The sequence below is a fragment of the Cupressus sempervirens genome, chromosome 10, assembly GCF_028749045.1.
Source record: "Cupressus sempervirens isolate cs-2001-9-10 chromosome 10, ASM2874904v1, whole genome shotgun sequence".
Lineage (NCBI taxonomy): Eukaryota > Viridiplantae > Streptophyta > Pinopsida > Cupressales > Cupressaceae > Cupressus > Cupressus sempervirens.
Genome location: NC_143127.1, coordinates 458,065,383 through 458,086,660, shown reverse-complemented (window position 1 = coordinate 458,086,660; position 21,278 = coordinate 458,065,383). Strand labels below are relative to the sequence as shown.

Sequence of the window (21,278 nt, the reverse complement as noted above, 5' to 3'; positions counted from 1 at the left end):
TCAAAGTCTTTTAACATCTAAAGTAAAAACATTTCTTGAACTATTCTTTACCACATATCCAATGCTACAAAAACTTGGGTTGTCTTTTAGAGTCTCATCAAAATCCTCTTTTATCCACCCATTTTTTTGTTTGACTCACTCAACAAATTTACACTTCAAAAGATCTTATTAGTCAAATAAGACTTATTAGCAAGCCATACCATAGAAACAAATATTTTAAACATAACATTAAATAAAATGAAGAATCTATCACCTATAATGAATAATTTTCCACATAATTTACAAAACATTACAACTCAAAATTTAAAATAAAAATTAAGTCAATTTCATTGTTTTGTAAACCCCCATCCTTTGTGGTGACTCAAAGTAACCCCATAGCATATATACCTCCCCAAATTAAAAAAAGTAAAAGCTGAAAAGGGAGTAAATGCCAAAAAGGTTGACACTAGCATGACCGCAAATTCAATCTTCAAGCATGGTGCCCTTGGACTAAAGAAAAATAAAATAACTAGGTAATTTGGGAAAAAAACAATTTATCAATATTCTTTTTCTCGTTCAATTCTATCCCTAAAAAATAAATCTAGTCTTCCCGTCCCTTTACCCAACCAAGTCTACTATATTGGCATGATATGCAGAATTAAATTGTTCAATAATTAGGAAAGGGAAAAGGCTATTTGGAAATATATTCTTTGTTTTGTCAGTGCTCACAGATCTAAAAAAATCTTCTTAGCCTATCTCAAATTCTCCGTTTCTAGTTGCAGAGGAGTTTCCGCTGAATGTCGAAGGTAAATTTTGACACTTTCTTGTAATTTCTTATGTTTTTAACTGTGAAACTGTCAAAGAATCATGGATATAGGTCTTTTTTAATGAATTCTGGTAGGGCATTTGATGTTTGGATTGTACAGTGGTTTCCATTAGTTAACACCTTATTGTAGATCAATTTAATAAAAGTATGATTAACGGGCTTCTGCAATTGGTTTTTCAATGTACATAAGTTAACCTGTTTTTTGTAATAATAAATTTGAATATGCGTAGAATAAAATTATTTCAGTGTTTTTAGGATGTGAATGGAATACCCAAATGCCCTAGTTAAATTTCATCTCAAATACTTATGCAGGTATGCCCGATGAATTTCGTAATCATATTATTTTGCGCCGATTTTTTTTTGTTGTCGCTTGACGAATGAATGCGTTTTGAGGAAAGCCTTTTTTCTTGACAGCAGTGTTGGAGGATTCTAGGGTTTTGTTCTTAGCCTGCCCGAAGGCTACGTGTGAACTATTTTGTTATTGTAGAAGGTGAGATGGATATCACATACTATGATTTTGCTTTATCAGCAACTGTATTGGAACTTCTATTTGAAAAGACCTGTTATTCTGTATCTTGCAGGGTTATCATTGCCAATATTCCAGATTTAGTATTAGCGTTTTGAGGGTAGGGACGAAGATTACCATTTGAGAGAAGAAAGATGCCTCGGACGATTTCAAGGTCTCCGTCGTACAAGAGAAGACGCTCACCATCGCCTGTTAGTCACAGGCACAGCAGGAGAAGTAGGAGGGACCGAAGTCCTTCTTCTTATTCACGATCTCATCACAGGTGTGTATCACATCGCTTCTGAAATCTCATCCATAACCCTTGCTTCAAGTTTTGATCGTTGTTTACCTTACAAAGCTGCCATTTGTAACTTAACAGGGTTAATGGATTAATGATTACGATTGATGGATTCTGCATTAAGTTGAGAAGATGTTGCGAAAGGGTTTTTTTGGATAGAAATTGCATAAAAGGTTCTAGTAAAATCAAAATTTTGAGTAGCGCTTTATGAGTATTTTTGATGATGGATCATGAACTTTGAACTACAATGTAGATTTCTCTATCTCTTTGTGAATCATCTAGATGGTGGGTTGCGGGAACTTTTAGTCTTCAAATCCTTATAATCCAGATTTTCCCCAGAAACCTCTTTTGCAGCAGTTTGCGAAAGTTTAAGGTCTTTGACAGGATAAAAAATTTAAATGTGACCTCTTGTAAGAGGTGGTTATTATAAGTGGTTTCTTGGAGTAAGACACCAGTGTAAATTGGTAAAGTGCAAATCAGAAATGTGTCCTTTTGGTCTGATTGATCTCCCTTTCCGAGGCTATTGATTGTTGATTACTTCATATCTGCGTACACCTTTTCTATCATCGACATCTACATTCTTTCTGCATCAGGGGGAGGTAGGGTTAGTGAGACAAATAAAATAGTTAACCCTTATGATATTCCTAGTTTGTTGGTTGTTCACAAAACCATTACTGGAAGTGAACTCTGTTAATTTAATAAATGAAATTGGAAGTATAAATAGGTAGTGTTAATGAATCAAATAAAATTCTGAACCGTTATAATATTCTTAGTGTGTTGATTGTTCTCAAATCCCATTACTGGAATTGAACACCGTTAATTTTATAAATGGAATTGGAAGTATAAATACTAGAGTGAGGAACATTCTGAAAATAATTCCTGGCTGACCTCAAGAAAAGCGATCTGAGTGTTAAGGAATGCATTGAACTTTGATAAGATACTAATATATCCAAATACATAAAATTTTGATAGAGCTATCTTAGGTGTGAAAGAATTTAGTACCTATTGAGATGTAGAAAACTGATATTTACCTTCATTTCAATTCTTAAACCTGTCATGGTTATATCTTTCTGTAGCTAGCATTTCAGTATGTTAGCCCTTGACTATGAGAAAACACAAAGTAGTGAGCTATGAAAGATGAGTAATTTGAATGTAGATTAAACTTTGACTACATATAATATCACGAATTAGTTCTTGGTCTCTTAAATTTGTTGTCCACGTCCCTGCATATACTCTAGTTAGTCACCACGTCCCTGCATATACGCTAGTTTGCCAAACTTTTGTCCCTTGTTGCACAAACAGTTTTTGGAAGCAAGAACTGGTTAGATAGGTTTCCCAAAATATTAATGGGAACTAAAAATGGGCAGAAACTGAAAATAGAGTGAACCAATAATTGGGAAAGAGCGGGAGATGAGTGCGAATAAACTTTGTTGGGCTGATTGATCAGGAAAGGCCAGCCATGACGTGATAAAGATGGAGCACACAAGGGTTAGCATAACATCAAAGTGGAGGTAACAATAAATGTTATATTGAGAAACTGATGTCACAATAGATGATCCGACAACTTAGGGCATTATTTGTTGTGCTGATCTTCACAAATGTACTGTGACTTACAATTTTCTTTTTGTTTTGACAGGCGCAGAAGTCCTTCACCTTCTCACAGAAGGCATAAAAGTCGTTCACCATCTGAAAGGCGACACAAGAGAAATAAGAGTAGGAGCCCTTCAAGGTCTCCTATCCGTAAGTCTAAAAGGAGCCCTTCAAGGTCTCCTATCTGTAAGTCTAAAAGTCCAAGCATTGGATTATCTGAGCGGAAGCGAACAACTGATAAGCTCCGAGAGGAAGAAGAAGAGAAGAAAAGGTAGAATGTTGCCCTCTTCAAGTGGGTCTCACTGTCCATAGAAAAGTTTTAAACCCTATCTTATTTTTTCTCTATTCATTAAGCGTATTGTTGAAGTTAGAAACTATGTGGGTTGTGTTTTGGTATGCTTTGCAATGTGTCTTTTAAAAAGGCAGACATGTTTGTGTTAGACATAGCTTTCAGTCTGTTTTCTAAAAATATACCTTTTTGTGTTTGTGAAACTAAATAACCTTTCTTGTAAAGAGAAATAATAATTTTCAGATTCTTTAATGAATGTCTTCTTCAGGACGGGAAAAGTCTTTTAGCACCTTTTTTAAAACTTGATTTCTTGTTCAATGATCAGACAGTATAGTTGGAACATGCCAGTGAATATTTATCCATCCCCATGTTAATTAAATTAGTGCTTATTCTGTTGCTGCTTGATCTTAATGCTGTGTGTACCAAAATGTTATGGATGGTATCTTGTGGGTTGCAAGACATGTTGCTCTTGTTTATATTTCATCAGAGTGTTTCTTCATACTTTTCTGTATCTGCTTAGTAATTTTTTTTTTTCATCTTATACCTAACCTTGATCTGTGTGCAGCTTAGATGTCTTGAGATTATTGTGCATATATTTGATATGCTGCAGTCCAAAAATCATGGTCTGGTACAATGGATATATTCAGAGACTGATACATTATAAGTGATTTATGTTTCCTGAGTCCTCCATTAATGTGCTCATCAACATAAATTATTTCTGCTCTATCTGAGGAAAGCTGTTTTGGAGTCTGTACCTCAATCTACTCTGCTGCCCTCGGCTGTAAAAGCAAATACAGTTGCTGGTGTGAAAATGAATCTATATCTTACATGTTTTCTGCTTCAGTTTTAAAAAATAGTCTGGTATTCAACGTTTTGGATGAAATAAATATGAAGTTAATTGTCTTTGCTGTATGGTAAATGTGCATAATACATTTATGTAGAGAGTAGCAATGTAAAGTTTTAAATCAAGATCCAGGCCATGCAAGTGAACAAAAGATGTTTCAGTTGTTTAATTAAGACTCAAGGATGTTTCTTTTTAATGGGGAGTTGTCATAGAGTTGTGTAGAAATAAATGAGTCAAATGCTGTTGATGCAAGTTAACTTGCATTACAGACATTCTGTGAAAAGCCTTTGGATGTTTTGATCTCTCTTATTTGGTGCCCTTTAGTGACCTATGGAAGCCAGATTTTGTGTTATATTTAATGTCACATCAGTCTGGACATGTCGAAATTAGAAATTTTCCTTACATTTAAATACCTCGAACATGTTACTTGACAAGCTTTTCCGCAGGCATTTTTCTGAAGGAAGGTACTGCTTAAGTTCCAAGTTGTTATATTTGATGATCCAATTGCTGCTTCGTTTATCTACTGTTCACCAGTTTGAAAAATCGTTTGTTTGGCTCAGGAATCTGGTAGAGGTATGCCTTAAAAGCATAAGCTTGTATTCAGATTACTGTGTGGTAAAGGTTAGATTTTATGCTGACAGTGGATCAAACTATAAAAGCCTGTGTATGGCTTCTCAGATTTAATTTCAGGCATGCAAATGTTTACAAAATGATTCCAGTTAGAATTATATGTACATATGTAGCTATATATTGTTTCCTCTTTCTAAAATGCTCTTTGGTTTTACAGACGTCAACGTGAGGCAGAGCTGAAGCTTTTGGAAGAAGAAACAGCTAGAAGGGTCGAAGAGGCAATTCGTAAGAGAGTTGAAGAAGCACTTAACTCAGATGAAGTAAAATCAGAAATACAGAGACGAATAGAAGAAGGCAGGAAGAAAATGGTGCAGGATGTTGCAGTCCAACTTGAAAGGGAAAAGGAAGAAACTTTAAGTGAAGCAAGAAGGAAGGAAGTAAGCGGGATATGATTGTCATTTGTTGTTAGTGCAATGCTTAAAAATAAGAAAAGAATAGAGTATTCCTGTATCAAATCATACTATCACTAATATAATTTAAATGCAGGAGCAAGCACGTAGAGAAAGAGAAGAACTAGATAAAATGCTGGAAGAGAATAGGCGTAAAGTTGAAGAGGCACAAAGAAGAGAAGCTCTTGAACAGCAGCGGAAAGAAGAGGAACGCTATCGTGAACTAGAGGCTCTTCAACGGCAGAAAGAGGAGGCATTGAGGCGTAAAAAGATGGAAGAAGAAGAAGAACGTGCAAAACAGATGAAATTGCTTGGAAAAAATAATTCTCGTCCAAAACTTTCTATCTCTTTTGGCTCAAAGTAACTGGGCCTGTTATCATCTTGGATTGCACTTCATCATGCAAATCTAATCTTGCATTTTGGAACAATCTTTTAAAATATCATTCAATTCTCAGATTTGAATTGCTGAGCTGCTTGTCAGTTTTTCTGACATGTGAAAAGGTACAAAGTCACCAGCCCCTGAAATTTATGTCTAGTAGGACAACCAGTTCCTCAACAGTTGGGATTGTATGGTGCAAAGTATCACTTGGTTTAACTTTTAGATATTAATGTATGATTATGTAATTGATGTGCAAGGCAACAAGATCTGTTGATGCTTATCTCCTTTGTTTTGCTCTGCTTAATCCTTTTAGAGAAATGGTGTTCTGTTGTGGGAAGGATTTTGGATCTTAACTTCTTCAATCCACTGTTTGATTCGAATACTGAGTATTTTGTAGTTGATTGACTAAATTAAATTGCTCTTCTTGAGAAATATGTGAAATTACATACAGCTATTCTATATACCGTTCATATCAAAGTAAGCTAAGACAGAGATCAGATTATGATCTAGTCATTTATTCTTTTATAAAACTCTACCTATGATAGGTGTTAAAGAGAATTTGAGGGGCAGAAGAAAGTAAGGAAACAAGTTACGTGACATGTCAATTTGCAGTGTACAATAAGCCATAATTCTGTGAATTGTGTGATGTTGTCTGTGAAGAGCATATATCTACATGCTGTTAAAGAGAGGCCACTGCTTGTTTTAAGATGGTAGAAGACAAAAGCATTAAACCTTTGAAGTGCATGATGTTACATGTGAAGTGCATACATCTCTACATCTCTATTGTTTATGAGACGCCATTAGAGAAATATGGATCGATATGAGGAATCTCTTTTTGTATAAAATGTGGTATGTAAAGTTCATTCTCTTTCAAATAAGGCTAAATGCTGTGTTGACGCAGACAAGAATGGAGGGACCTCTATGAGATCAGTCCAACCATGCAGCAAGAGTAACACAGCAAAGCAACACCAGAGAAGATTAGAGAAATATGCAAGATCCATTTTATTATCAAGATCAAACTGTTGGCAACATGCCTTCATACATGCCAGCCTAATCAGGCTTGCATGGTTGCAACCTTACAATCTCAGTCAGAAATCTAATTCTACGTGCATTTCAATTACTTACCCTAATTCTCCTTCCAAGAGATACACTGTGTTACAATATGTACGCATTGTGACACACAGGTAGGCCCAAGAAGAATTACATTCCCCAAGAACAGGAAACATGTTACAACAGATGGGGCAGATCCCAAATCATAAGGAACTTGACCCATAAGCTGTGTAAGGTCCAGCCATCCGAGATTTAGGTCTACACATGCTCCAAGAACATAGAATGATGTGCCAAGATCATCACAAGTCATAAATTTTCCATTGTAAGGTTGGAATGCACCAATGGGTTGTACACAAGCAAGAACACACAACCTGAGAGAAGATGAATCGCAACACGAGCTACAACAATCCAAATGAGCTGCAATTTTGGGAACATGATCCAAGATGGGTCCAGTATAAAATATGATCATCATGCAAGCCAGTATGAACACATGATTTGCCAATATGTTCTCTAAAACTGGAAATACGAACAATACCAAACATAACTGTTTTGGTTGATGCAAGATTGCTTAAAACCCAAGATGCTCCTGCTTCATGTGTTGGTCCTTTGTAAAAAGTAAACTGTTCTCTTTATATGTAGCTTTATCTATTTAATTGCCTTAGGTCATATTTGTAAGAATTTCATAATATTTTTGTGATAACAAATTAGCTAATTTAAAGAGAAGCACAGTGGAAATCAAATGTTGGTAGAAAGTTGAAACAAACCAAAGAAAAAGGTGAAACTTTTCTATGAACATGCTTAATTAGTAGGGAGCAAAGTGATGAGTGTTAAATACAACTTCTAGGGATAGTGAGATCCCCTTGAAGTAGACTAGCATTCTACCTCTTCTCTTCTCCTGGCTCTAGCTTATCATTGGTTTCCCTTGAGTAAAATTTCACCATGTTCTGCAACATAAATCCAAACTCCCTACTTGCCTGTCTGACTTCCATTTTGAAAATCATGAGCTTTTGCAGTGACTGCATGGTTATGGCGATTTTAAGTTGTCACAAGCCCAAAAATCTTTGTGACATGCTTCAATATGCATTTTACGAGGTTAATATATATTTGAGTCGTGCAGAGTGGTGCAGGAGCATGCAGGCACACCTGCAATTACCACCAGCCAAAAAATATTTCTCAGGCTTGGTGTTCAGTTTTGTTTCATTTAGTGGTCATCATCTTTGCAGAGTTTCACCATATTATCGGCTCCAGCTTACGATAGAGAATTGGAGAAGCAGAGACAGAAAAGATATGGATTTCTTTTTGTCTAGAGATTTTAGTCGTTAACAATACCGATGCCATTTTTATGCAGAATTGATCCCACAATATTTTTATTGTTGACCAATGAAATTAATTGCCAGCCAAGCTGCATGATTCTGATTTCATGTGCATTGGAGGATGGGAAAGGTAAAATCATTGGCTGTTTGCAATTATGTCCTCATAAAGGTGTTGCTTCAAGTACGCTAGGTTATGAACTGTTTGATAGAATATGATGCACAAAATGGATTTAGATACAAATGCAGCAGGTTAGTTTTTGAAACTCATATCAGCTTCCTCACAGCCTACACGGAACCTTCGAAAAATGTTGAAGATGGACTAAAAAATCAGTTTCATATCTTCATATTCATCTTGGTTATAGCTCATGTGGTCCATTGTGTTTTGACCATGCTTTGGGAAGTGGCTAACTGAGAAAAGCAGCGCAGGAATGAGAAATGAAATGGTGCCAAGAAGACGTTGAAGAGATTAGGAAGATTAATACAAAGCATTAGTAGGTGCTGAGGAGATCAAGGACAAAGTGAAAAGAAGAATAGGCTGCACAAGATTGATGGGTTGTCATTAAAGCTAAGTTGCTGGTTCGGATTTTGGTTTGTATGCAGGTTCGATATTCGGGTTCAAAATTCAATCAATTTTTTCTGGGGCTAGGTTCGGGTTTGTCCATACAAGAATTTTAAATTTTTTTTTTTTAATACATTTGTAAAATTATGCTGCAGCAAATAAGTTCATACACCACGATATGAAGTGTGGGCGTGTTTTAGGGTTGGGTCAGTTGGATAATAAATCAGATTATATTTAAACCAAAAAAATGCCTTTTCAAAACAATAAAAACATTAAAAAGTCAAACTTTTTTGGTTGCAAGCCCAAATTCACTCCAAATTCCTCCGGGGCTCTTTCATCAACTACAAAATTTGCTCGACATTCGCCCGAATTTTTCCAGGGTCCGAAAAAAGAGAATCCGTAGGGAATTCAGCAGACATGACGAACTTGACAAGGACTGAAATTGACTTCGAATTAGCTACAAATCGAATGTCGAATTTGCATGCCGAGGGGTGAATATGGTAACTTAGCATTAAAGGAAAGAGAACGTGTTTTGTTGCATGCACAAGAAAGGGAAGGGGGAGTGGAAGTTAGGAGAGTGCACAAAAGTGGAAGAGACGAGACTATGCAGGATAGATCAATAAGGGGAGTTGTGATCAAGAGAGGGGGTAGGGGGTGATAAGGAAGCATCACCAAAGGAGCGGGGCTTGAGTGAAGAAGCCAGCCACAAGGGAGGGTTGATGGGATAGAAAAAGGCCTCCCAAATGGGCATGCAAGAATAAAAGACTGTGAGTTGATAGAGTAAAAGAACTTGCGAAGACTATTGGATGGTTTTTAAGCATGAGAAGTGAGAAGCTATTCAGGGGGCAATGATATTGAATGTGTATATGCAAATTTGATGATTAATTATGTTTCTTGGATGCAATATAATTGTTGATCTGATAATAGAGTCTTTGTTGTGTTGTGTGTGGTTTGAGTTCGAGACTCCAGGCATAAGTATGTTTGGGAAGCATGAAGGGTTCCTCGAGTCATAGAAGAAGATTGATATGCTTTTCCTAGCGAGTTCAACAAAAACTCATTGTAAGCCAATCTCTTGTTTTGGATCCCTACTCTCTTAGAATGGTGTTAACTCCAATAGACCTACAAACCTATCAATCTTTCATAGGATTTGACATTGTTAGTTTTGTTTTTAATTTTAGAAAAATACAACTGCTATTGGTTACCTGATCTGACTTTACTTCAGTGTTACTGGGGTGCATGCACTCAAGGTAAAACCTACCCGCACCAGGTGTGTGTACATCCTAGGTGTGGGTATGTTGTGCACCCGCACTCCACAATCGCCCCCAAATCATGATCGCACTAGTCAATGCACCCAAGGGAGACGTGGGTGCTTCCTAGGTGCAGGGGTGTATGCAAGGCACGCCTAGGGTGCAGTCGACTAGGTCAAAAAGTCATATATATATATATATATATATATATATATATATATATATATATATATATATATATATATATATATATATTTTGTGTTGTTTTTTTATTGTTTTTAAAGCATGGGAACACTAATTGGGTCTCATGAGGTCTTCATAAGGCCAATCCACTCATTTTATTTCACTTTTTCATTTCATTGTTTTGGAGTAGTAAGGAGCAAAGTGAGAAAAAGAGGTTGGAGGAATTTGTGAGACCTTAGTGAGTGATTTTGCAAGTGCTTCATCAAATTTAAGGTAGGTTTTTTTAATTAAAAATAAAAAAATTAATTTATATTTAGTATTTACTTTCAACTTTGCATTTAAAAATTATTTTTCGAATGTTTACTATTAATATTGCTCTATGATTTTTAAATGATTTTTTTGTTATTAAAATAGGCTAAAATGTATTTAGCTTACTATTTTTTAAATTTCTAAAGTTTTAAGCTGAAACTAGTTTGTTTTAATATTTTTAAAAATAATTATTAATTACTTAGGCATGAAATGTATCATGATTCATAATCAAATTTATTTTGTGAAATGGAGTTTGCTAAATGGCATCCAAGTCTAGTCAAAGTGTAGAAGAGAAAAATTAATGAGTGAAGTGCATATGAATATGAGCTTGAGCTTGAGGGATGTGATCATGGGGCCTCCTTATGTTGCACCAAGGATGCCTTCTATTGATTGCCCTTCACAGGTTTTTGTAGAGTTTGCTAGGGGTCTATATGATCCAAAGTTCCCTCTAAAACAATTTGCTATGAGAACTGCACGCCCCATAGCTACAGGTGGTGGCACATGGAAATGAAAGTGTAATATGTGTGGCACATAATGGTTTGATAACATTATGAGATTTAATTCACACTTTTTTTGGTTTGGTTATGGTGTGATCTCATGCCTATTCTTGGCTAATTCTAAGAATGTGAAATACAAAATTGAAGTGAACAAACTATGGGGCATTCCTAATTGATACTGCAGTCCCAATACTTAAAACTTTGGTTGTTTGGCAATAGGTACAAAATATACAACAATTACAGGGGCAGCAAGATACATCTACACATATCTTGCATTAGAGAGCAGTGACCATGTCACCTATACCATCCTTTTCCTCATCTACACAAAGTTCAATAGGGGCAACAAAAAGCAAGTACAAGTTGTACGGGTAGTAACCTCATTGCTCAATTATTTAGCATGCACGCAAGTGAGCGGTTAGATGATGTTGTTGGGGATTTCTTCTTTGCCAATGAAATCCCTACGCATGTGGCTCAATCTCCCTATTTTGTGAAGATGATGTTCATGGCTTTGAAAGAGGGAGAGCCATCATATTTGCCACTAGGTGACCACAAGTTGAGGACCATAGTGTTGGATAGTGCCTAGGACAAGGTTGGGATCTTGATGGAGTAGATGAGGGCATGTTGTATGCAGTCAGGCTATAACATTATCATGGATGGGTGGACAAACATTAGTCATCGTCCACTCATCAACATTATGGTCACATGCACTGAGGGCCCATACTTTTTGAGGGCAGTTGATTGTTCAGGGTATCATAAAGATGCTGATTTTCAGTTTCATGTGCTTAGGGATCCCATTGAGGAGATTGGGCCACAAAATATGGTCCAAGTTGTGATAGATGCAACACATGTGTGCAAAACTGCAAGGAGGATTGTTGAGGCAACCTATAGGCATGTTTGGTGGACTCCATGTTGTGTGCATGCCATGAACAATGGAATAAAAAACATGAGGACAATTGATTGAATTAGATGGGTGGTTAATAATGGAAGGAAGGTGCAGAGTTTATTTGCAATCACCATACATCACATGCACTTTTTAGGGGCTTCACAAAGAAGCAATTCTTGAAACCAGTTGAGACTAGATATGCCTCATATTATATTCTCTTGGAGAGAATGATTGATTTGCAAGAGCCATTGCAATTCATGGTTATGACACAAGAATGGAATTGATGGGGTGAGTTCATAAGATAGCAGGAGAAGAGGGTGAAGGAGACAATGGAGAGTGATTAGTTTTGGAGTGACGCAAAATGCATAGTCTCCATCTTTACTCCAGTGTTCCAAGTGATTAACTTTGGAGATGCAGACTCACTTATCCTTAAAGAGGTTTATGAGTGCATGGATTCCATGCTTGGGCATATGAGCACTGTTGTGTATGAGAGACCCCAATCTAGCAATCTATACAGAGCATGTTCAACCTATAATTTACCACAGGCGGGAGGAGCTGAACACTAGTTTGAAAATGGTTGCCTATGCATTGAACCCGAAATGGTACATACTTAGGCCTGGTGAGTCACACCACTTCAAGATGATGAGGTGAAGAATGAGTTCTTTCGGGGCATTGCCAGGATGTATGATATTGAGACTACTAGTGAGATTCACATCGAGTGGTTAGTTTTTCTAGTCTTAAAGGTAATCCTTAATTCACGATTCAATCTTTTAAGTTCTTTATAATTATAAGTTCTTTTAGTTATTACTTACAAGTTATTTTAATATTTTATTGTAACTTGTAACTTACAAGATATTCGGATATTGCAAATGTGGATCTCAAAACTATGGCACAAATTTTGTGGTGGAAATGTATCACAGAAGTAAAAGATCACCTCACTAGCGATCAAATTGCTTTCTCAACTTTGTAGTTCCAACCCTTTATAATCTTAACTTTAAGAGCTTTACTTTACTGATTTATGATTCATTGATTTATCATTTATCATTTGGCACAAATTGTATGAACATTTGCTTGTAAGTTGTAACTTCCAACTTTGTTATCTTAGGTTTCTAGCTCCTCAGTTGCAGAGAGGAATTGGTCCACCTACAACTTCATCCACCTTAAAAGAGGAACAAACTTATCTCTAAGAGAGTGAAGAAGTTTGTTGATGTATTAGGGCTCAAAGATTGCAAGACACACAAATACGAGGAGAGTCCAACAACGTAATGGGATGTAGAGCTAGAGGATCTGACTCAGATTGATGAGCATGACGATGCAACATAAGCCAATGTAGGGCTAGTTGATGTTCCTTTGGAGGATCAAGATCTTACCTATGAGGTATCTAGTAGTTCTAGTGATGAGGACTTCAATATAGGGGATGATTAGAGAGCTTCCACTCTTACATTCTCATTATTGACATTTTGTTGATTGTACTCACTTTGATATGACCATGATACATTATTTAATTTCACTGTTCATGCTACTTGACTCATTGTCACCATGATTATTTTTATGATATATCATATTTGAACAATAAATTTTGAATCTTTCATCTTTGTCATTTGATAAATTGATAGTTAATGGTTGACTTACATGGTACTATGTATGGTTTATATTTTTCATTTATCACTATTATTATTATTATGTTTAAAAGTTTTACTGAGTATGTTACTAAGTTCAATGGTCATTGCTAATGTTTATGAAATTTCAAGTTTCAAGTTTGAACTTATGGTTTGTGAATCACATTTCAATTTTCTATATTCAACTATATTTGTTATGTTATTGTTACCATTTTTTATCGCTATGAAAAGATGGGTAGAGGTGTTGACCAATATTTTCCATCTAAGGTGGTTTCCATAGTTCATGTCCTTTTATTTGATTAATTGAACACCATACAAATTAGAAGGGTACGTAAAAAACCATGCATATATCTTTACTCCTAAGTTTTTGGTCATATTGCCTTGTTATGCCTTTACCTCTAATATGTCTTAAGTTGCAACCGAGTGATCAGATGCTATGATAATTGTCCCAGCTCCACAATGATGAATGATGCAATTACATCTTATGTTGTGTCTGGTGAAGAAGTTAATTAGGTGGTTGAAGCAATGGTTCGCATAGTCGAAGAAGTTGAATGCTAACCCAAGATCAAGATAACAACGCACCGATTGCCTTGATTTCTCGTTCACAAAAGTTAATGACCCAGTTCAATTTCAAGTTGCGATAATGCACTGAGGAAGAAATTAGTTAATGAAATAGTCAGTCGCTCGATCGCAAGATTAAATGGTAAGGTTGAGATATAAGTTGCGAGGCAACAATTCCTGTTTGATTGCAAGGTCGCTTGGAGTTAATGATAAATCATGGTTAAGACTGTGAACATGCGAAAGCATTGATCACATGTTTGCAAAGGGTTAAAGCTAATCACTAGTTAAGCCTGCAAAGATGCAGAAAAGGTTCTGTTTGCACAGTCACACAAAATTAAGCGTTAACCAGAGTTCTAGCTATGATATGCGATTCCTCGTTGATCACATGGTCGCGAGGCTAAAAACTTAACTTAGGTTTCTGATTGTGAAACAACAAAGAGGTAACACGTGGATATATGAGACTAGTTTAGGAGAGAAGTTGCAAAAGGGTGATGTCAGTATGAGGTTCCAGCTGTTAGTTGCTTATTCACTGCAAATGAGCAAAAGAAAGGAAAAGGTGTTTCATTCACTCATCTGATCTGCCCAAGATCTATGGTTGTTGCTATATCGTCAATGTAAGTTGTACGATCAATAGTTATAGCGACAAAGCGACAAGTGGGCTAGCTTGTTTGTGAGTTAGGCGCAACAAATAGCAAAACATGGAGGGCCGTAGATCTCAGAGCAGATGTGCGACCATCTTCTTGTCGCTATAAAAAGATGGGGGTTTTTACTTGAAGCGACATAACAAAAAGCTAACATATGTACCAGTGGGCCCATTTTTTAACAGTAGTTCATTCTCCCTTTTTATAGGATCACAATAGGTTAATTGTAACTTGAGGTTAAGGTTCTGATGCGATGACACCTTTGTCGCTTGGTCGCAAGGGTTAATGGTTGAGTCAAGATGTAAGTTGTGAACATGCAATGTCATACCATTTCAGTCAACAGTCAACATTCAATCTTGGTGGAGTACCGCAACTAGAATCCAACGGTTACAAAATAGGTTGTGAGGTTGTGACATGGTCAATGTTTCCGCTTGTCACATGATCACGGTAAAAAATGTTGTTAAGGGTCTAACTATGGTGATAGAGTGACTCAGTTATGATCATAGTGTTAAGAGATCAGGGTTCAAGGTTTGAAGTTGATTTTTCAACTATTATATTTGTGATCTTACTGGGTAGTTGGTTAAGAATTTAATCAAAAGTGGCGAGAAGTGATAGGTTCAAGTTGCAGAGCTGAAACAAGAAAATAAAGATCTGATCCTAGATAAAGCAGAGCCGAGAGATTGAAAGGAAGGATCAGATATTTCAAACGGCCCTAGAGAAGAAATGGACATGGTAAGAGTGGTTAAAGATATCATGACTCTATCAGCTGATGCAGTTGAGGAATTTCATGATGAAAGGCGAAGGCAAACATAATTAGTTAAAGGATTAGTTAAAGGACTCCTGCAACAAGTACCACATGACAATTTTCATGATCAACTTCCTAGTTTTACTTGACTATAGAGGATGTAAAATGTAAATGTAAAATGCAACTTTTTGATATATCTTTGTATTCTTCCAATAGTTTTTTGACATGTGCCCCTCCCATTTGAGGCTTGTTGCAATTCTTTTCTTTATAAGGATTCCTGAGATATGGATTAGGGGCTAGCTAGAGTTTTGAAGTTTGGATGCAAAATTGATGTTGTCATGATCTCTTCTGGATCCACCATAACTTTTTCTACATTCTTGCTTTACAGTCGGTCTGGAGGAATGCTGTGGAACTACCTTTGAAATCTAGAAAAATGAATAGTTCAGAAGTCCTTATTGTGTGTCTACTTCTTAAATTACTGATATGATATAGCTTTTGAGATTCATTCTAAATCCTTGAGTCTTTGTCTCAATTTTTATTTTGCAAGTAAGGTTTTGGGTGTGTTCATATAGGTTGTAAATCGTGAATTTGTGCTTTATCTCAAATAGCTAACTATGACTGTTATCATTCCCTTTAACGTCTTTCCTGAAGTGCTTTCCTTCTTATGAAATATTTATGTATGAGTTTCTAGTGATCAATATTGTGCTTATTTCAACTATTCAAAAGTGATTCATTGTGTTAGTCTAGCATATCCTCGTATTACTATTTGGTGTATCACCTCAGTTTACCTTTCAACATTTACTTTGAAAGCAATCATTCTACCCCTTTCCTCTTCAAGTTTAATTTTAGTCTGAAGAAGTAAATAGGTGAACATCATTGTAGTACCTGTCCTTAGTTTACATTTTTGCTATTATTGCCAAACACTTTTAAGCCAGTTTTATGTTTGACGATTAGTAGCATTGTTTAGAGGTTATTAGATATTATTTCAAATTTAGTTGATATATGATGAGATTACATGGTACTCTATACTTCATGTATGCATGATGATTATTTAGTGATTTTAGTTATTAATGACGATTGGTTAGATGGATTATTATGTGTCTTCTTATGGATACTTACCCCATACTACATGTGTATGGTGTGCGTGTATGTTTTCTTTATGTATGGCGTTTTTGATGTGGTTAAGGAAAGGAGTCATAGTCACTTGTTAGTCGGGATCTACATGATGCACCACTTCTTGCTATTGCCTATTTAGCGTAGAATATTGTGTTTGTACATGCATGAATTTTATGCAGATTGCAGGTATCGAGTATCAACTTCCCTGAAGTACCAGGATGAGTGTACCCTATGGCATTATCTCAATGGTAAGAGAGGGGAGATAAATTCGTAAGTCCAAATCCCAAACCTTTAAGCCATATGTCCTAAAAAATTAAGACAAGTATCTAAGTTGACTACCCTCCGAATGCATCGAATGACGTTAATTCATGATTATAACCCTTTAGTTTGATTTTGTATGTGTTTTGCTATGATGAGTTTTTGTATTTTTTTTTATAAGTCCTTAGTGATTTTTCTATTAATTAAATCAGATTAAAAGATTAAACTAATGATCTAATTTAATAGAAAATTATGATGATATTTTAATATTTAATTATATTTAATTAATTGAAAAATTAATTAAATAAAAAGAATTAAATTTGAAGATAAAAGTTATAAGAATAATTTTAGAACGTGATGATATTTATTTAATTTAACAATAATATATTTAGAGTTCATTTTTAAATAAATGCTAAATATTATTATTATTTAAGTTAATAAATAGTTTATCAAATTAAACGTTCGAAAATAAATTGAGAAGTGAAAAAATAAATTAATTTATTAAAAGTTTTATGATTGCATGATGTGTGCATAAGATTAAATTTAATAAATTAATTGAAAGAGAAGTCAAGTTAAAATTAAATAAATTTATCTTATAATTCAATGAACGTGCATGGAAAAGGTAAAGAAAAGATAAAGGGAAGATAATAGGAGTTAAAGTCTAGTGAGCAAGGAGTCCTCTTGGGTGAAAGCACAATCAGTGCCCCGATTTTGGGAGAGAACTCGTTATCACCAATTGAGGGTTTACTTTCAAGGGACCGAAGTTTTGGGAAGGAACGACGAATTCTGGAAGAAGAAGAAATTTTGGAAGAGAGAAGGTTTGGAGAGAGGGAATTTCTCTCACAATCTTCTTGGGTGTAGCGATTAGCATCAGATTCCAGGTAGATGCTTGTGATTATTCGCACAGTTTATTATGCTTCTTCCTTTCCTATCTTCATCATGTTTGTTGAATGGTTGTTTGAATAATTCTTGTGACGAATGTTTTAGTATGGTGAATTTCTTGTATGTATGTTTAAATCTTTGTACACGGGAAGATTTATAGATCATTATAATCCTTCTGTAGTTTTAAAAAAAAGTGGAAATTGAACGGGGAAGGGTTTTGTATTAAATGCGATAATTTCAATTGAAAATTCAACCGGTTGGTCATATTTCTTTTATCAGATTAAGCTGGAACATTTTCTTTAAAAAAAACGTTTTAGTGCAAAAAGGAAATTGTTTTAATTAAATTTTATATTAATAAAATTTTATAAAATAAATTTATTTAAATTTTATTTATTTAAAAAAAAAAAAAAAAAAATATTTAAAAAATAATTTAATATATTATAATGGGGAGGTGAGGCCGTGACACCCCCACCTCCCCCCTTAACTTTTTACCCTAGCCGCCGCGCTAGTACATGCAGCAGACCCTGCGGCTGATGTAATAGGTACAACTATTGACCTAATGTACTCTGCTGCGATGATCACGTGAGTGGTAGGTCGACGGGCCTTTATAAATGCTTATTCTATGGTATGCGATTAAAATTTTTATTTATTAACGTTTTGTAATTTTTTTTTTTAATGTTAATTAATGAAATGAAATTTTAAAATATTAACTTATTATTAATTTTAATAATAATTTTAATTAATATTTATAAAATTAATAAATAATTAAAATTTGATTAATAAAGATTAATATATTTTAATAATTAATTAATTTAATTAAATAATTTTAATTAGGTTAAGCAATGATGGAAGTTATTTAATGAAGTGATGAACTTATTTTATTGTTATTAATTAGCGATCTTGGTTTTAATTAAATTGCAATTAAATTTATTTAAAAATTAATAACGATTATTTTAATAATTTAAACAAATAATTATCCTTAAGTCTTTTGGAATAATGGAGTTAAAGCCGAATTAGGGTAATTGTGCATTTCATTGGAATATAAAAACGGGTTAATTTGTAAGGGTAAATTGTGAATTTTATCTACACGAAAACTTGTACTAAAATAAAAATTGAAACCTTACTATTAACTCAACCATATGCTTTAAAATCAAACCAAAACTTTGATACCTACGCTCTGTTTTATTTATGTGTGTTGTTTGTATTCTAGGTTTGGGTTGATCTAGCTTTGACTAGTCTTAGGATGCTACCAGAGTGTCGGGGGTTATGTGATTGTGATGATATGATGATTTGTTCTTGATCTTTCTAAACCCAACCATGGTAATGTGTTTAGTATGCTTTATGATGGGATGCATTTACTATTTATTATTGCTTTCCAGTCTTCTTGTGTAAAGCTGAGGTGTATGCTTATGAGATACCTAACTTAACCATTTTTGAGTCTTCGATCAGTATTTTTAGGAATGCTTTCCAGTTGCTTGTAGAGAACTAATGTGTTATTGTGATTTATCTTTTGATGCTTTCCAGTCACTTGTATAGGACTGAGGTGATTTTTATATGATTTTTTGATTTATACTTTTATGAGCCTAGGGTAGGTTATCTATATGTAATGTCGGGAAGTGGCTTGCAATGGGGGCTAGAGCCCTAAGTGGCTACTAGGGTAACTCATTGTAAGTTGTTTAATAAGTGAAAACACTACACTAAATGAGAATAAAATGAACCTAATAAGAGTCTTTGTATGTTTTCACCAATGCCTCGAGTGCTAGTACAGACTAGGATGAGAGTAGAGAGAATGCTTGGTTGCGACCTTGCATCCATAATATGCCTTGTCAGTATGAGAGGATACTAGTGGCTGCATGGGATCACTAGGGGGCCAGGGTCCTGAGAGACTGCCAGGGTAACTCTAGCATGATTCGTGCAATGACACTTGCCTGCTTACATAGTAGGTTTCCTACATGTCTTTGTGTGCCTCTAGGAATTAGATGTCAACTTATCTTGGAACCTTTGAGTTAGATTTCTTTTAGGGTTTTGTGGACTTAGAGAGTATTTTTGATGTTTGGATTGATATGCTATTTGGAACTTGAGACTATCTCCTTAGTGCAGTGGGAGTGGGCCATTTAGGTTCCATGTGGTCGAGTGGTAGTGCTTTTTACTCTTACCATTGAGATCTGTCCGTTGCTACCATGGCTAGAGTTTCCTTGTTTGCATTTCCTATCATTCTATCTTTGTATCATTATGATGGATGATTATATCTTATGATGGATGTTTATATCTTTTATTATGGATGGTTATATCTTTTATGATGGATGGTTTCATTTATGGTATTGTACTTTGTATCATGGATATGAGGAGGATGATGTAATTCTTTATGTATAAATGTATATTCTTTTAGCCTTTCATACCATATGACATGTACAATGGATGATTGAGCATTCTGAATTTTATTGCCAAGAGACATTCAGAACAAATGTATATTATTTAAATGGACATTGGAATTTTAATTATTCTTTCACATGGATGTGGTATTTGATGAACTTAGTATTAATTAAATTTAAATGTGACTCAATGTCTTGGGATTCTTAAGGAATGTAACTTGTTATGTATGCTTATAGTTGATTGTATGGTTTTGCTTCCGCTACTTTATGTTTGATGTGTATGTTATTCTTCTTGTTTTTAAAAAAAATGTTTGAAAAACTTAGTAAAACTTTAGGTTATTTCTTTTGTATCCCTTGGCGGGGCATTACAATCATAAGGAATCTACCTATAACTTGGAGACTCACTCCTAACCTTGGTACTTCCCACTACCTAGGAGTGTTTCCATATTACTTGAAGTGACTTTATCCTAGAAATTGTGTTTTTTAGTCAAGGCACAACTTTCAAAGATAAAAATTCTAGCACGCCTGGTGGGACAACAAAAAAGAGTAATAAGTCTTTTCTTCATATTTCCTTGCTGTTGTTAATGTGTACAACAATTGATCAACCTATTTAGAGGTGAAAGGATATACACATTTCACAACTCTAACTGTGGAAAGAAAGACACGTTCATATGATTTATGAGAAGAGTGCAGACAAGAAGTAGCTCTAAAAATTTTGAATATATAGAGTTGTCCCCACCTAGAAGGAGAGGTAGAGTAACTGAAAGAATCCAGGATACCCTTGTTCACACGAGAAGTACCAGATCCACCCCTCCACCAACAATCCCTGTTGTTGTTGCATTTCCAAGGAGAAGAATTTTCCAAGCACCAATGACAAGGCAATTTACTTTCATCCCTTATAATCAATAGAGTCCACTACTTTTTTCTCAACATCATGATATATCTCTAGTTGCCTTGAAGAGTTTACCATATTTCACTAGAGAAGGCCAAAAAACAGCATTCAAACATATCAGAGATGTTGCAACATTATGCAACGTGCATCATGTTACCGAGGAAGACATTTCTCTGAAGCTCCTTGCAGCCTCAATCAAAGGAAAAGCTCTATAATGGTTTCAAAGCCTTGCTTGGGTTCGATCAATTCTTGAGATGCATTGGGAGATGTCTTGACAAAACATTTTGAAGACAAGTCAGATTTTCTATCTCTTGTTGAGTAACTCACAACCATCAAGCATGCTTCTCATGAGCAGATGATGGATTTCAATTACAGATTGCAGAGAACATGGAGCAAAATACCAATTTAGGTAAGGCCTTCAG

The 21,278-nt window shown here is 35.1% G+C and overlaps 1 protein-coding gene across 8 annotated transcripts; it reads left to right on the top strand.

The window, feature by feature from the left end:
- Nucleotides 1–446: 446 nt before the first annotated feature.
- On the top strand, nucleotides 447–6,009 carry LOC149534674 (arginine/glutamate-rich 1 protein). Of its 8 annotated transcripts, none has more exons than XM_089807101.1 (7): nucleotides 489–785; nucleotides 1,223–1,295; nucleotides 1,387–1,593; nucleotides 3,056–3,119; nucleotides 3,245–3,469; nucleotides 5,119–5,338; nucleotides 5,448–6,009. In XM_089807101.1, exons 4-7 carry the CDS (start codon nucleotides 3,082–3,084, stop codon nucleotides 5,712–5,714), a joined length of 750 nt encoding a protein of 249 aa, XP_089663227.1. In that variant the 5' UTR covers nucleotides 489–785; nucleotides 1,223–1,295; nucleotides 1,387–1,593; nucleotides 3,056–3,081; the 3' UTR covers nucleotides 5,715–6,009. The 8 variants fall into 8 exon arrangements, with proteins under 8 accessions (XP_089663224.1, XP_089663227.1, XP_089663221.1 ...); XM_089807096.1 differs by lacking the exon at nucleotides 3,056–3,119 and adding an exon at nucleotides 1,061–1,117 and having other exon boundaries at nucleotides 604–785; XM_089807102.1 differs by having other exon boundaries at nucleotides 661–785; nucleotides 1,118–1,295.
- Nucleotides 6,010–21,278: the final 15,269 nt, after the last annotated feature.

Bases quoted from the DNA above. Each gene is read 5' to 3' on its own strand.
- LOC149534674 (XM_089807098.1), top strand. From the start codon at position 1,466: ATGCCTCGGACGATTTCAAGGTCTCCGTCGTACAAGAGAAGACGCTCA. The intron at 3,470-5,118 runs GTAGAATGTTGC...TTGGTTTTACAG, and splicing joins GAAGAAGAAGAGAAGAAAAG to ACGTCAACGTGAGGCAGAGC. The intron at 5,339-5,447 runs GTAAGCGGGATA...ATTTAAATGCAG, and splicing joins GTGAAGCAAGAAGGAAGGAA to GAGCAAGCACGTAGAGAAAG.